The sequence below is a fragment of the Cinclus cinclus genome, chromosome 16, assembly GCF_963662255.1.
Source record: "Cinclus cinclus chromosome 16, bCinCin1.1, whole genome shotgun sequence".
Taxonomy (NCBI): Eukaryota; Metazoa; Chordata; class Aves; order Passeriformes; family Cinclidae; genus Cinclus; species Cinclus cinclus.
In genome coordinates, this window is record NC_085061.1 from 2,757,481 (window position 1) to 2,773,860 (window position 16,380).

The following is a 16,380-nucleotide window of genomic DNA, read 5'->3' on the forward strand; positions in this document are numbered from 1 at the left end:
CCAGGCCATTCTATGATTCTGTGAAAGAGTCAAAACTTGTAAAATCTACTCAGGATCTGAAAACTCTGGAAGACTGGATTCTGTTGGTGCCCAGACAGGCAGCAAATATTTAATACTAATGTGACAAAAAATAAAGGTGCTTTAAAATGCAACTGTTGCTTTAGAGTCACGCTACCAGAGACCACTTTGATTACTGTAAACTGCCTCCTTTACTGGAACAGAAGCAAAATGGTGCAGCAGCCACATGGGTGAACACTCATGTCCCAGTCAAGTATCTGATGTGTCAATCTGTACTCAAATCTGGTGTTTTAAAGGATGAAATTCTTCCTGTCCCTAATTACTGGGTGTGCACTGGTAGAGAAGGGAGCCCAGCTCCTCAGCAGTCACACAGAAGAGGGGGACTGATCTCCACACAACCCTGTTCCTAAACTGACACAGGCACTGGTGAGTCCTCAGAGCACTTCTGAGATGTTCCAATTGTTACCATTCCATCCAAGTCCTATGGATTCCCTCACATGATGCAGAGGTTTTGTGTCAGCATTTATCTGAGCCAGGAAAATGTATCAAAGCTCAAACCAGCCTTTATGAGCAATAGTTGTGTTGTACCTCCTCTCCTCCTTGCCTCTAGCAAGTTCTTCCATGGGCATAACCCCACCAGAGCACCAGGCAGGTGTTACTGAATTACAACAAACTCATTTCTCTGCTCACCTCAAAGCAGAAGTTCCCTGTCAAGTTACTTAACACTAAAATTCAGGTATTACAGATTTCTGGTTTTACTTCCTGACTGAAGTTTAAAAAAAGAAAAAACAGGAAAATCTATTAAAAAAAAATTACAACCTGAACACTGTGCCTGCAGCAATCTTTGAAAATGTCACAAATAATTAAAACAAGAATGGTAAAGACTTATCTCTGCAGTACCAAGTCCACAGTTGAAAATTCAAAATGAAGACTTCAGATTTAAAATTGCTTTTTTCTTGGAACATACGCCAGCCCCCAGTGCTTCCCTCAAATGAGGAACACTATGGTGCTTCCTTTGAAAAACACTGCTCTGTTCTCCCAAAAGTTGTGTAATATAAATATCAGAAACCATAATGCCAGTCTGAGATTAATTTAAAGCCATAAGCTAAGAAACAGCTCATGTTCTCTACCTGCCTCCCATAGAGCCTTGCTATTCTGGGTCAAAGCACTTCCTTCATGGCTTTTCCTCAAATCTTTTACACTCACAGTAATCCAAAGGCTCTGCAGGCACAGACTGGATTGTGTCATAGAGGTAAGCACTGCTCCTGCACTGTTCCTGGGTGGTCACATCACTTTGGTTTTCAGAACCCCTTCCATTAGCAGGAGTTTGGACATGAGCACCAGTTCCAGACACTGCAGAGTCACCTGATGTCCTTCATCCTTCCCCTCCCTTTCCTTCAGTAAATCCAGGGTTATAAAGCAATTATCTACAAATATAATTGTGCAGTCTTGATGCTGGAGCACTGAACCTTACAGGGGATATTCAAGAACGAAATTATCCTTCTCTATGATTAAAAAGGGGTTTTTTTAAAGTAAGGAAAATCTAACAAAGGTCAAAGTTTGCCTTCCTTTCCCCTTCCCAGGGGACCACTTACCCTTCACTGTCTAGCACATCCTTAATGCTTGCCTTGGTGATAATGGCATCATCACACTTGAACCACTGGTCCTTGTGCTGCCGGATGAAGCTGGTATAGTGCCCACTCTCCAAGGTTCCCTGGTGATTAACTACTGCAAACAAGGAATACCTGGGACAGAACAAACATCATGAATATGTGCATCAAAAGGGGGAAAACAAGACATTTCAGACAAGCAGAAACTTTTGTTCATAAACACATAGAGCAATGGTAAAGTATCTGGTCCATTAAAACACCAGCTTTAACACTAGCTGGGAAGAGAGTGGTCTTGCCCAGGGAAAAAAAAGAAACATTTTTCTTTTCCTGTCTTGCTATTTCTGCAACTCTCCAGTCTGGTGACCACTGACAGCTTTACCGATACTGGCTACCAAATTTGCTTCTAAAAAAGATCAGTACTGGTGTGTTCCTGAAGAGGATCATGGATTATCCAGTCTGACCTTCTACTTCCCTGATTTACTCTTAGAGAACCAGAAAAAAATACATTTGAGGCATAGGGAAGGAGGTAATCTTAGATATTTCTAATGATAAACTGCTGAACTGATTAACTGTTCTTCATCTGCAAAGCCTGTACTTATTTTGAAATACTGAATACATTCAGCCTCAACTGCTGTTCATTTGCCTGAAAACTTGCAGGCCCACCTATGTTCCAAAAAAGATACTGATAATCAGGCTGCTCTCATTTCCTTTTTCTTTTTTAAAAACGTGCAAGACTGAAGTCTTTGGCTCTTTGTTCTAAGGTAAGATTTTGTTTCCAGTCTTAAATACACTAGTGGCTCTTTTTCAAGCATTTTCCACTAACTCTTTCAAAAAATGCTGCCCTCATACTTTGTGTGTGACACAGGCACAGCTACACACTGGTAAAATAATCTCTCTAATCTCACTTGATATTGTCCTATTCCAGTTCAAAATTCACAAAACTCTTTTGACACAGCAGTGACACAACAAGGCACCTATTCACTGACTGCCTACAGAGCCACTGATTTAGAGCCACCCTCTCTAGGGGAGTCCTTGAATCCAGCTAGGATGGACAGCACCCTCAGGCCCAGCTGGAGCCTTCTGATACCACGCCAGCTGCTCCCTGGCACCCAGATCCCTGAAAAATCCAGATGTCTTTGCTCTCATTACCTAAATAGCTTAATTTTTAACGATTTCTCCAAGTTAAGGCATGTGCAAACCTCAAAAGTGATCAGCTGTGTTACCTTCAGATCTTTTCTAACACTACTGAACACCCCACATCTAATGATTCAAGCTGTAACCTCACACAACACCTGCCCGGTACCTGCCTGGATGACAGCTGCACTAAGCTGCTTAGTTTGGTTTTACATCTTTGTGTGATTCCAGAGTCTTACTGAAACTTTTAGTGGCAAACCAAGTGCCTTGAATTTAAATACACAACAGCAGCAGTGAAACTTGTAACCTTATTTAACTGAAGGGGTAAGGTTTGTGACCACTTCTATTCCCATAAAGCAAGGGATGCTGGTTTCAATTACACCTCCTTTACATTCTTGAGCAAGTCCCATATCAGCCCATCATTTATTCTGACTGGAATCAATACCTGACCAACAGACCCCAGGATTACTGGGACCATCTACTGACTTTGAGTGCCAGTGCTCTATTAACTTTCTTTGGTCCTCTGGAACTCCCTTTGCTATTGCAATAAGAAGAGGAGTATTTCAAGGAAACACCCATCCATTGTAATAAACATTGTGACCACAGAATTTAATTTTGCCCACAGACCATTTGCTGGGTGTATCACCCTCAGCTCTGGAACAGCTGCCACAGCCCCATAGAAGGGCAGGAACTGCAGTGAGTGAAGCTTTATTTTGCAACATTTCAGACTTACTGTGCTGTCAGATATGGTAATGCACTGGCACTGCAGGATATAAAGCAACACCATCTCTTTCTAGAAGGCAACTACCTTTCACAATAGGAGTCATGGAATGTACCACTTACTTATTATCATTGTTTAGACTATCCGTCGGCTGCTGGTACTGCCCGTTCATTCTGCTCTCTTTACTGCAACACACACACACACAAAAATCCAGTCACTTAAAGCAGTGGCTTCCCAAACCCAGGAAATTGCTCTGACATGTCACACAGCCCATTTGCTGAATCCAGGTCCTTATTCCAGCCGAGCAGCAAAAGGCTGATTAGGATGCTAAAGATGCTTTATTTGCTCTCACAACAATGCTACATCACAAACACCATTTCTCCTCCTGGTCAAGGCTTCAAATACACATCTGTTTACGTCAAATGTTTCATCCAAAAAGCTTAAAAACAGGTTAAGAAAAGATTTGTATTTGAAACCTGGGAAATTATCTAATTACATCAATCCTTTATCTTGTGATGGGTCAATCATCCTGGCTCTGACTTGTAAATTCATTTTGTGTTTTGACAGCAGCAATAGGATTATGCTGTTGATTTCCTAGCTGGTGAAATTCAGACTACTGAGTTATGCTTGCTGATGATCCCCTCTCTATTCCATTATGTTGGATACCTTTCATCAGCAGAGCCTTTTCTATCCAGGGAGAATTCACCACAGAGGAACAAGGAAATCTCAAAATCTCCAGAATATATTGGAATAAACCATACATTCTTAATATAATAGTATTTAACAGACCTTCAAGGCTCTCCTTTCTCTCTTAGAAAAGAAGCATCTAGTTTTTTTCCTGGGAAATGAGGAGTGCAGGCAAATCTTGAAATTTTAAGTAAAATTTCAGCATCAAATAGTCTCTCTGTTAAGAGATACCGTGGTTGGGGGCTTTCTGCACTGCTTCAGATATGAAAGAGGATATTCAGATTTAATTTATATTTGCATGAATAACTGACAAATACTTTTGAATTAAGCTGATGAAATTCCTTTCATAAAGGTGCATTTATATAAATGCCATGTCTTCCACAAACCTGGGAGGTGGGAGAAGTCTTGCTGTTTCTATTTTAATCTGGACTGTGTTTTTGCTTCTTGCAGCATTCTCAAAACAGAAGTTGAAGGTACTAAACAAAAGCCCCCAGATTTGCGTATGTGCAGGAATAAAGAGGAAGGATTTTTATAACTTCATGAATACTGGTTAGGGATTAGGTTGGCTCTGTTCTGGCCAACTGCACAGGATGGCAGGTGGGTGGGCACTGAGGGGATGGGGCCAAAGCAAGGATTTGAAGGCACGATGGATCTGGGTCTATAAATTTAACAGGCAACCAAAAACATAACACACATTAATTAAAGAACCCAACCACAATGTTTAAATAGAAATCCTTTTCAGGCACATGAAACTAAGGAGTTTATCTAAGAATGGGTTTAGACAAGCTACACCTTCCACAGAGAAGCTCATGGCAGAAGTACCACCATAAACACTGCTCTGTACCCTTTCAAGTATGCTCCTTGTTTTATGCTGCACTTGTATGAACTGGGAACCAGCTCTGCTCAATTTGTGGGGAGTTTTGGACTTGGAACTCACCTGGAAGCCATGAAAGGTGTCATGTCCAGCTCCAGTGGAAACGAGACATACGTAGTGATCTTCCGCCTCAGTTTGGCTGAGTGTTCAAACCGCTGCAGGCAAGAGCAAGAGGTTTTTTCTTTAGAGAAAGGTTAAATTTTATGTCTTATTTATAAGTGTCCTAAGATGAGAAACAGTAACATGAAAGTACATTAGCAGTCACCATACAAGGACAGCCCCAGATTTTTCCTACCAACTCTCTGGGCATGTCCATGTAAATAACAACATATTTCTACCACATTACAGGAAAATAAACCACCATTTATGGGCTCAATGTTAATACAGTATTAATTAGATTATTCACCTTGCTTGCTATGCATACAAACTTATTCCCACCTGACATCAAAGAAAAAAACACATAAAACAGGGAGAGCACACAGAGCCTTTACCCAAAGTTCATTGCACTAGGGCTGTTCAAACCCTTGGCTGCTGCCTACCCTCGCTCACAGAACTGGTGATAACAGTTTGCCTTCAGATTCACACTCTGAATCCACCCATCCAATCATCTCAAGTGACAGGAGTCAAGCCTACACAGGAATACCCATTCAAACTAAGGCAAAAAATGGAATATTCTATCAAAAAAAGCCTTGTTCCTCAGCCAAAAGGGGCCTGCAATACCCATCATCCTCTCTTCATCTCCTTCATTGAACATTAAATGGGAACAGGAACAAATACCAGAAAGAGATGAATGAATGTCTATTTAAAGGCAGCTTCTCTCTCCATTTCTCAGAAACTCTGCTCTATTTACACTTCAAGTTAATTATTTTCCAATTGTGATGCTGCAACAATTCCCTAGCAACAGATCCAGATGTGAAAACCTGAGACTTCTGTAATTCTTATCTTTTGTGTTTCTCTCTTGCATTAATTAATCTTACATTAACACACAAAATGAAATTTGCATTTTGCACAGAGAGGACAACACAGTCCAAAAAGTCTTCAGCAATTTGGGCTAACACATAATTATAGGAAAGCAGTGGAGCACGTTTACCTTGACTTGTCTAAAGAGCAGAATCATGAAGGTCTGTCTTGTTAACTACTCTATAGCAATAAAAATGAAAGCCCAAAATTGCTTCCAAAAGCCAAGCGCTCCTGAAACTTCAATTCAGTAATGAAACAATGTCCTTCAGGAAACCAAATTAAAACAAAGGAACTGTGCTTCTGCCCAGTCCTGTCAGGCTATACCATCTTTGGCATGTGACATTGCACATCCTCATGGTCACTGGTCAAGATGCAGCTGAAGAAGCTGGTGGGGATGAATACCTGCAACCATGACTGTGCCAAAGTCTGGAAGGGCCTGTGAGTTAGAGGGGGAAGTTTTTCCACCTGTAACACCTTTTTCCAGGATGTGGCATCACTTTCCAAGGACCCCTTGCCTCTTGACACAGAATGACTTCACCTGCTGTGACAGCTGCTCACTTTACACATTTCAGACAGAAATTAAATAAGACTAAACTATCCAAGGGCCCCAGCTGTGACATTATCTCTCATAATTACACATGACATATGCTTTGGAAATGTTTAAAATGTTTAAAACTTCACTGCAGTTAGGAAGATACAATAATGTTTCTCCATTGATACCAGAACTTTCCCATGCTTTTCCTTCAATACAGTGGCAATCTTTCAGTGAAAGTGTAAAATTTGTACTATGTAGGATAAGGCAGTAACTGTAGATTGGTTTCTGTGCTGGTTCAGGTTTTAGACCAACCTTCCATTCTGTCTCTAGATTCAAGCTGGTTAAATTCCCCCAGACATACTGCAAAGCTACATCAGAGGTAATGTAACACTATCTTAATAGAAAATCTAGCTGGGCAAGGAAATATGTTCTTTATATTAATTTATATCATAAAAATTTAGTCAGTGAAAGCCAGAAGAAACATCCAAGAATTCAGCCCATCCTCTCAGAGAGGAAATCACATCCTCTGCTCTGTTGGCCCCCTGTGAACTTACTTTGAGATGAAAACAGGCCACAATGGGTAACTTCTTCATAGTGAGTTGTTTGGTAGATTCTTGGTAGCTATGGCAACCACTACATTTGATTTTGGCACTGCTTCCTAGATGTTCTGGCCTTGTAAACCTAAAAAAAATATTGAAAAGCAAAGGAATGCACAAAACAATCAGATGGTTTTTGACACGTGCTGAAAATGCTTTAGCTTGTGGGTCACTGGCAGCACAAGACACGAGAGTCAGTGGGTTTTCAGTAATTTTGGGAAATTCTACAATAAAACCACAATAATGTAAAGTACTGTGGCTCAGATATCCAAATGTGACATAGATCATTGCTCTAACTTGTACTGAAGTGAATCAGTGGGTGAGAAAGGAGCTCAGTGTTAGTTCATCTCCTACAGCAAAGCAGCTCATTTTCACACAGAAAGCCAAGAAAAACCTTTTGTTTTCAAACCCAAAAACATTGATACAGAAGACATTCTTCTGCAACACACTATTCTACGTTGTAGCCCTCCAGGGCTGGGATCAAAGCTCTGAGATGGGAAGGTCTGTAAACACAAAGTTCTTTTCAAAATACAGATACCCTTCTAAAAAAACCTTTGTTGACAATTAGAAAAATCTCGTTCAAAAATTTCAGACAGAACTGCTCAAAGGAGACATAGGAAGAGAACATTAGGGAACAGGGAAGTAATCACAGAAAATGGACTACCTCAATGTTCTCACTACAAACTAAAGCAAAATCCCTCTTTTCCAGAAACTCAGCAGAGAAAGGCCAGGACCACGGACTTGCCTTTCTCAGTCCTTTCGTCCAAATTCAGATTTCCACAGGGCAAATCAACCATTTACCCAGAGGCTGCCTTATAACTAGAATTTTTGAGATTAAGTATTTTGAAATATAGTTTAATTTTTTTTCATTAATGCAAATGAAGAACATGAGGGCAACACGGTATCAGTTCGTCCCTCACCCTCATTCTGACTATGGCCAAAGCAGCCTCCAGCACTAAATGGCATCACAGCTTCCTGATGAATTAACAAAATTTCCTTTACCTGGCCTATGTGCCATCATTCTCTGGTTTTTCTTTTTTTATTTTTGCTTTGTATCTGTTTTCCCTTAAGTTTCTAAAAAGGCTCATAAACTTGCTCTGATAGTTGTTTGGAATGCCCTTGTATTTCCATTTTTGTGTCACTTTCCTGCTCAATCCTTCCTTCTTCAGGTCAACTTCAGCTACATGGCCATGCTGACATGAAGTTACACACCTTTTTTGTTGCTAACTTTTGGATAAAAACATAGACCCATCCTCTTCATCCACTACAGTGCAACTTCCTTCCAAAATCCATACTTTGTGGAAGTATCTTTGAACCTGGATGTTTTTCCTTCCCTGTAATAAGCTGTGTTTCTACTAATCTCTATACTGAAGAAAATCACCATATTGAAGAAAATCACCAGAATTCAATTGGTTTTGCCTCTTGATGTCTTCCTGCATCAGTAATTTTTCATTTGCACTAATTCCCTCATTTCCTGAAAACTATTGATCTTAGCAGTGTCAAGCAGATTAGAAATCAGATGTTAGAGACTATGAATTTTTATCTCAGGAGGATTAGCTTTGCCCCAGGCTCCAGGTAACCTCTTCCTCAGGCAAATGTCTGCATTTGCCACAAGAGAATGACTTTCAGATCTGCTGAAAGATCCAAGTGAGCTGTACACAAAGCTATAACCTTCTCCCCAGGTACCTGTTTCCAAGATGCCTAAGTGTCAGCCTCAGAACTACCTTTAATTTTTGAAAGCTCCATTCCTTTAATCCTTAATGGCATCCCTGCAACTAAGCTGGCAGTAGCTGACTCTCAGTTGTGCTTAGAGCAAAATCTGATTCCTACCTGGTGTTAGAATTTACATAAATATTAAATACAATGTAAACTCTTTTCATGTGCCTCCTCTGCCACCAGAACCAAGAACATGCAGACAGACATTAATGATTTTGATAATGTAAAAACACATTGCCTGGCAGTAGCCAATGCAAAATTTGTTTTATTTTTACATCATGTGGCAAAAGGCTTTGAGTACTTATTGCTGCTGTGAAACCTCTTACACTCGAAAAACAAAATTACATGTGAAAATGCTGTTTGAGGACAGAGCTGTGACAAAGCATCACTTAGTCCCAGTGTTCAGAGCCACCTGGAGAACAAGATGAAGCCAAATTCCCTTTCTCCAAGCCCAAGCAGTGTTTGTGGCAGGCCATACCTTCTCAAGCAGTCTGTGAGGGTGGTGGTGCCCGACACGTGGCTTTCCCCATTGACGACGCTGCCATCGCTGCCCGGACTCAGCGGCCAGAACGGGGTGGAAGAGCCTGGCAGATCCAAACTGATGTCCCAGAACGGGTCTATCGTCGTGGAAACACCACTGTGGGGAAGAGAATGGTTCCATACACCTCCAAAGGAAGCCAAACCAGCAGGTTCTCTCTTGCTTTGGGGTGCACTCCATTTTTAGGACTTTGGGATCTCCATCACCCCTAGAGGGCACTCAGAGATGACAGAAAATAGAGCTGCTCCAGCGTGGTTTCCCACAATTGATCTTTTTCCCTGCTTATTTAAAAGCTGTATGTTTGGGGAAATGTATGTGATGTATTAAATGAAAAACAGAAGTATTTAAGACATTCTCCCACTCATTGGAGCCCTGAGACTCAAAGCAGAGCTGCTCTGAGACAGGGACACTACTGACCAGTATAAACCAGTTAACATCTGTGACAACAGCTGCGTGCCATCCAACTAGTTCAGAAGCTGGTCTGGTGTGCTCAATACAGGGAAGATGGCGCTTAAGGCTACCTCAAAAAAGAGAAGGCTTTTAAAATATTTTTGCTGTCTAGCAATGCACTGAATTCAGCTTTGCAGCTCCTTTCAGCAGCATCTCCTAAAGCCTCTGAGATGTGAGAGGCCAAAGAATAACTGCACCAAGCAGTAGCTTGTGTTCTCCATCAGAGTTCTCTAAGGACAGCTGAAGACAAGCCAAGAGCCAGACTGTGGAAAAAGCTGCTCAAAATTTTGACTGCTATTGACTTAAATCTTTTCTTCCCGCATCCACGTTTTCAAGAGAACCTTCCTTGTTATGTTTATTTTTTAGCGTTCTCTCTTCCCATAAAACCAGAGTCTTTCACTCTGCAATCTAATTAAGCCTTCGATATTCTACCTTTTCCCCTGTTTCATTTATGCAAAAGTTGTCAATTTTTAAAAGAAAACTTCTTCTGTCAAAGCTTCATCAATGTTAATATTGTGTCATAACAAATCAAGCTTTGCATTATCACATAAGGATTCTGTGGCTCTACCAGGCAAAGAACCAAATTTCCTATGTTTTCCTTAAAGTAAATCTTTTGCAAATCCCTCCAGGAAACTGAGAATAAAAGCAGATTCAAACAAGCCCAGCCCATGTGCAGGACAGCAAGAATGTAATGCAGAACAAAAAACAAGAACTCTGACTTCTGCACTATGGCAACACCAAACATCTCCAAAGAGAAATCAACTTGTTTCCGTACGGAATAGAACAATAAATACATTTTTCCATACTCTTGCAAAGGCTTTTTCTCTGGTACCTGAGATTACATTAGGCATCAGCCCCTTTGAAACCTCTCCTGATGATACATGAGGCTCCTGACTAAAGGAAAATCTGGTTCTGCATCAGAATTTTCTTCAAATGTAGTTGCAATTATGTATTTTGAAATTCAAAGAGATCTTGGAAGCATTTTTCCTTATGACCTTGCAAAACAACAACCTTTTCCACACTAGTAAAAGGTTTGTGTGCATAAGCCTATGGTACTTTCCAGGCAGCTTTTTAGGTATGCCTTGATATGTGACAGTTATCTGGTAACTGATTGCATTTAGCTGACAGAATTAGAGAATTGTGGGCAGGGACAACTTCCACTAGACCAGGCTGCTCAGAGCTCCATCCAGCCTGGCACTGAACACTCCCAGGCATGGGGCAGCCACAGCTTCTCGGGGAAATCTGTGCTGCTGCCTCATGGTGCTGCACTTACACAGTTCTTGTCTTTCTGGAGTTCCGATGGTAATTATTGGTATTCAAGAGAGGAAAGGTTCAGTGCACTGCACTGGATGGGATGCAGATTCAAATCAGAGCCCAAGAGCAGGAAAAGTGACTTACTGGCAGACTTGACAGGTAACATCTGACTGCAGTCCACCTGTGAAGATTTGGTCTATGATGCAGTTACAGTGGTTGGGGTTGTTGGCCTTCTTCCCATTATCATCACCTGCAGGAATGCAAACACAGGCTCAGAAGTCAAAAATCCTGAGGGAACAGTGGTTTGTCTTGGACTGTGTCTCCAGTAACTCTTTCTAACTCAAACTTATACTGCGAGTTCACAGTGATAATACAAAACCCTGCAAAAGTTGTGCACTGAAGAAACCAAGGAAATAAGCTGAATTCCTTGAAAAACATCTTAGATAACCAAAAGGTGACTCAAGTGTAGAGGTGAAGCTTTAAGCCATAGCAGCTCTTATCCAAACCCTTGCTCAGGGTATCTCCCTTTACAGAGGTTTGCTTTGCACTACATAAAGACCAGCTCCTAAGACAAAGGAGTTGCCAAGATGGTTCATGAAAATCAATAAACTTCCCTGAGAGAGAAAAGTTCAGCAAATTCTACTTCTATTCCAGTCAACTTCTGTGAGTAGAGTGAGGGGAGAGGGTTTGTTAAGAGCCACTCACCCCCAGCCCACTGCCTCCATCCTGACCTTTCAACATCAGTGTGCACCTTCCATGCAGGATTTCATCAGTGGGCAAATGAAAGATGTCCTTATCTGAAGTGAGGTCATGCTGTGTCCTCCTCCAGCTTCTCCAGAGGCACAGCAATCCTCTGAGTTCCCCAGGAGCACAATGAACATATTCCCATCTTTTAGGCATCACTGTCACTAAAGGTCCCAGGAGTAAAGTGTCATTTTCAGGATTTGAGTGCTGAGATGAGGCCAATTCAGTTTCTCACAGTAACCAGAGTATTAAACAACCAAATGCTTCTCCACACACTCCTCAGCTTCAAAGGCTTCTCCCTCCATTCCCCACAGGTGAAGTAGGAATGATACCCTTTTCTCTGGATTTCCAGACTTGGAAAACACTGCTTGTTTTCCTTGGGTAAGACAGATGCAACTGGGCTTGCTTTGCAATCAGAGAAGCACACACCAACTACTACACAGCATCAGCTAATTATTTTTTAAAATACATCTCAATGTGTTTTCCCACCTGCTTCAACAGCAACTGCTACAACAGAACTAAGTTTGGACAGGGTTTCCCAGTATATTAACTTACTGGGAAGTATTTGATTTCTGAAATTAACTTACTGGGAAGTATTTGATTTCTGAAACTGAAATACTAAGATTGAAATACAGAAATATTCCTCAAATCTCAGCTATTTCTCAAAACCAATTATTTTCTACTCAATAATGTCCAAAAAACCACCTGAAGAGACGAGAAATTTCTAAAAGTAGGGCAACAGACCATTTTCACATGTCTGAGGTGCTCTAGCTGGAGGTTTTCTTGTAGTAGGAACAGACAGAACTACATTCTTTTTTTTCAATTAAGCTTTAGAATTATGTTGAAAAGTATTATATAATAATCTGGCAAAGGTTCCACCAGATACTAAGTGTAGAAAAGCAGTCATAGGTGATACCTACTAAGTTGCAATGGGCCACTTGAGTTAATTAGATTCCAAATGCCTCAGGAAAGCTCTCCCTCAGCTGCTGGATTTAGGCTTTAGAAACTTTTGTCTGAATTGCCAAGAAAAGCACATTGTTTCCTTAAAAAGACTCTTGAAGAAAATGCTCTAAAATTAGATTTCAAGTGTGCTAGGTTCAAGTTGGGGGTTATCACACCCGGTCTGAGGCGTTTCTTGATGGGAATTTCAGCTGAATCTTACTGAACTTAAGAGCTTTTAAAGGGCTCAATTATGCTAAGCTAATGAAGATGGCATACAGGATAGAGACTGTGCAAGGCATCCTCCACCTACAGAAAAAGCTTCACTTATATTCACAAGCATTAAGGAAAAAAAAAATCAAAATAGAATTAACTGGGTTTTAGTTAAAACTCCACTTTTCCTTTTTAAAGACTCCATGTGCAACTATCACATCCTTGTAATCTCCCAATTTCAAACACTGTCTCTGTTTTGTTTTGAGGGGGCAGAATGAAAAAAGCAATGCTGAGAGCTTATCCCTGGACTACAGGTACCATCCCAGCTGGACACCTTCAGCAGACAGTCATTTCCTCCTACAGAGAGAACTGAGCTCTCCCTTTTCAATTACACAAGTCAATTAGGATCAGCCATGAGAGGGTCTCAAATGAATATCCTGCAAGCTTGTTCCCAGCAAAACAGAAGGGTATTACCCACTCAACATTATTTCCCATGACATTTGGTTAGAGAGGAGGGAAAAAAGAGTAAGATTACCACCTACACACACTTGTCAATATGGAACAGATGCTGAGGGGAGGTATATTATGCAGCTGAGAACTAAAAGCTGCTAGATTGTTGTGCTCAAGTTAAGGTTTCCCTTCAATATTTCTGTTTCCCAAATGAGGTTTTAATTTCAGATATTTTTGGGGGTTTAAATCCGGTCCGGGGAAATCAGCAGTTTCTAAGAATGGTCAGCAAGAGACTAAAAACAAACTTAAAAATATATCTATGTAGACATTAATGTGATTATGAGAATGGCTGAAAATTGAGTTTAGGAGTTTGCACTCAAATTAAGTGCAACTCTCAAAAAACCACACACAGGTTACTACTGTGTCTGTGCAATAATTAAGCATGCTAATCTGTGTTCAAATAAGGTATTTAATATACCACTAAAGGTAAATAATACACATCAACCATAAAAACAGCTATACACAACCTTTTAAGACTGCTTTTGGTCTTGATTTAAAAACAGAAGTTTTGCCTCAGTCTTCCATTCTGTATTTTAAATAAGAAAAGGGAAGTCAAGAGTTGTCAGATTTTAAAAGGGGTGTTTATCAAAACAATACATTAATGTTAGTATTTCTGCTTTACTTTGGTCCCTGGTGTTCTGGAACAAGAGCATGTTATTTCTGACAAAGCAGTGTACACACAAATCTATATGGATCAGAACAGATGACATGTTTCACAAGCTCTATCAATTCCTAAGAATATCACACAGAATTCACAGAGCAGGGCAGTGTTTTCCTCCCAAATCTCAGTACACCATTCCTTTTCTGGTTTCAGATTTACTTTGCAGCATCCCTTGTTAAAGGTGAATGCAAAATGCTTCAAGAAATCCAAATAAATGAGGCATGATCAGCTTTAAAGTACTACTCTCCCTTTTTTTAGACTGAATAAAGTTTGGGATAAAAACACAGGATTACTTCTCTTTTTTTATCTTGCTTTTTGAAGCTTTGTGTACCAGTGCCCATCTCTGCCACTTGAATACTGTTGCTCCTGCAATAACTACAGAAACCCCCCCAGTCAGTGATGTCACTGGGCAGAACAGTAATTTTTGACTTGCAGTACTGATCCTTTTAAGAGAACAGTAATGCTGGTCTAAGTATCTCCAAGCTTGAAGATGTCTGAGATAAAGGTGGGAGACTAAAAAGTGTCTGCAGGGCTGGAACCTCACCGGTGTGGAAGTTTGCAGAGTTAGAACCCTGAATTTATCCCAGAGCACTGGGGATAAAGATGCATCTGTCATGTTGACTAAAGGTTGACTTAGTGCTTAACAGCCTGGGCAGAAATACAGATTATTTACAGTACTTTTTCCACCAAAATACTACTTTCCAGTTACGTCACCTGCCTCCAGCTGTTGAAATGAAAAAGTGATGCACAGGTAAGGCAGACTCGACCCCTTTTATTCAGAAATATTTTCCATTATTCAAGCAGCACCGAGGAGACCTACTTAGGGTTCAGAATATGCCCTGCCCAGATGCCACAGCTCAACCCAACAGTGCCAGCACATCTATCACCCCTCAGACAGGATTCACATGGAGATCAGACAGGTATCCTGGGCCTCCAAAACTCCACAGATGCCACTAAACAAAAGTATAGATTCAACCAGCATTTAAAACCCCAACCAAATCAAATCAAAATTACCTGATCCAGCCTGCCCACATAATCATCTCAAGGCAGTTATAAGACTACAAAACTTATCTTTACATGGACATCACACATACTTTTCTTAATTAAGGCAGTGACAGATCAACAACAAATATTCCCAGCATTGTCTTCACTTGATTAAGACACTTCTTAGACAGCTGAGTACATGGAATGGAAAAGGGATAAATGACTAATGGCAGCCAAACAAACATCACTGGGTATTTATACATAAGAAACAATTTCATTTACTTTGGTGCCTGAAGCCTTGTTGATCATGAATAATGTCCAAAAACTAGAGCAAAATCTCCCCCATTACTTTATTTTATTTCACTGTGTGTTAATTGTAAAATTTCATTACTATTGACTGGGAGCTTTAAAAGCTTTTTTCATTCATTAAAACAAATATTTAATATTGGCAGGGGAGGTATTATTTGCTTATTGTAGCTGTAGGACATATTCTCACTATTAGTAATAATATTTTTACATCTGCACACTTCACATGCAAGTGTGTCTGTGCGGATACACAAGTGGGAAAAATTTCTCATTATATTGAAAACTAGTTCATTCCAAATGTGGTTTTGCATGACTATACTTGAAATTCTGGTTTAGATTAACTTGTTTGGTTCCCACACAACTGCTCTACCACTTCTTTTAAATTACCTTTATGTGGTATAAATTATTTACTATGATTTAATAAAAGCCTCCCTGTTTCTTCAGAAACAGAAATTTGAAAACCTGGCTGCAGAAATGTCAAGGAAGATATGTCAGAGAGATTCTTTATTTAAAGTCAAACCACATCTTTTTCTAGTCTTTTCAGATTTTTTATCAGTTTGAGAAGAGCTCAGGGACCTCTACTGTTGCAAATTTTTCTCTTTACAATTCTGAGACACAAACAGTGCTTCATTAATTAATGAGGATGTGTAGAAGAAATGTGAGCATAATTTTATATCCAAAATGATGAAAAAAGCTTCAAGATTTGTTAGATCAGTGGTTCAGAAATTTAACAGGAATGAAGAAGTACTTCTGTTTGCAGCTGAATTTATTCAGCATTAAGAAGTGAGAAGTCAATATTTGGGTAGATTTTGTTCCTTACTGGACTGCCACACCAGTTTAATTTGGATTATTGAAATCCAGTGAGTGGCTGTCAAATGACAGATATTAATAACTACAGAGGAACTGCTCTGTCTACTCCTGTCCTTAGCA

General features: G+C 40.2%; 1 protein-coding gene across 2 annotated transcripts in view; it reads right to left on the reverse strand.

Annotated features, from left to right (window-relative positions):
- The window catches only part of USP22 (ubiquitin specific peptidase 22), a 93,226-nt gene that overhangs the window by 1,779 nt on the left and 75,067 nt on the right, over positions 1-16,380 (reverse strand). For both annotated transcript variants that reach the window (XM_062503472.1, XM_062503471.1), the window contains 6 exons: positions 11,238-11,343; positions 9,330-9,488; positions 7,094-7,220; positions 5,108-5,199; positions 3,606-3,668; positions 1,614-1,763 (listed from right to left, as the gene is read on the reverse strand). In XM_062503472.1, the coding sequence (XP_062359456.1) occupies positions 1,614-1,763; positions 3,606-3,668; positions 5,108-5,199; positions 7,094-7,220; positions 9,330-9,488; positions 11,238-11,343 (697 nt within the window). The remainder of the gene's footprint in view (positions 1-1,613; positions 1,764-3,605; positions 3,669-5,107; positions 5,200-7,093; positions 7,221-9,329; positions 9,489-11,237; positions 11,344-16,380) is intronic.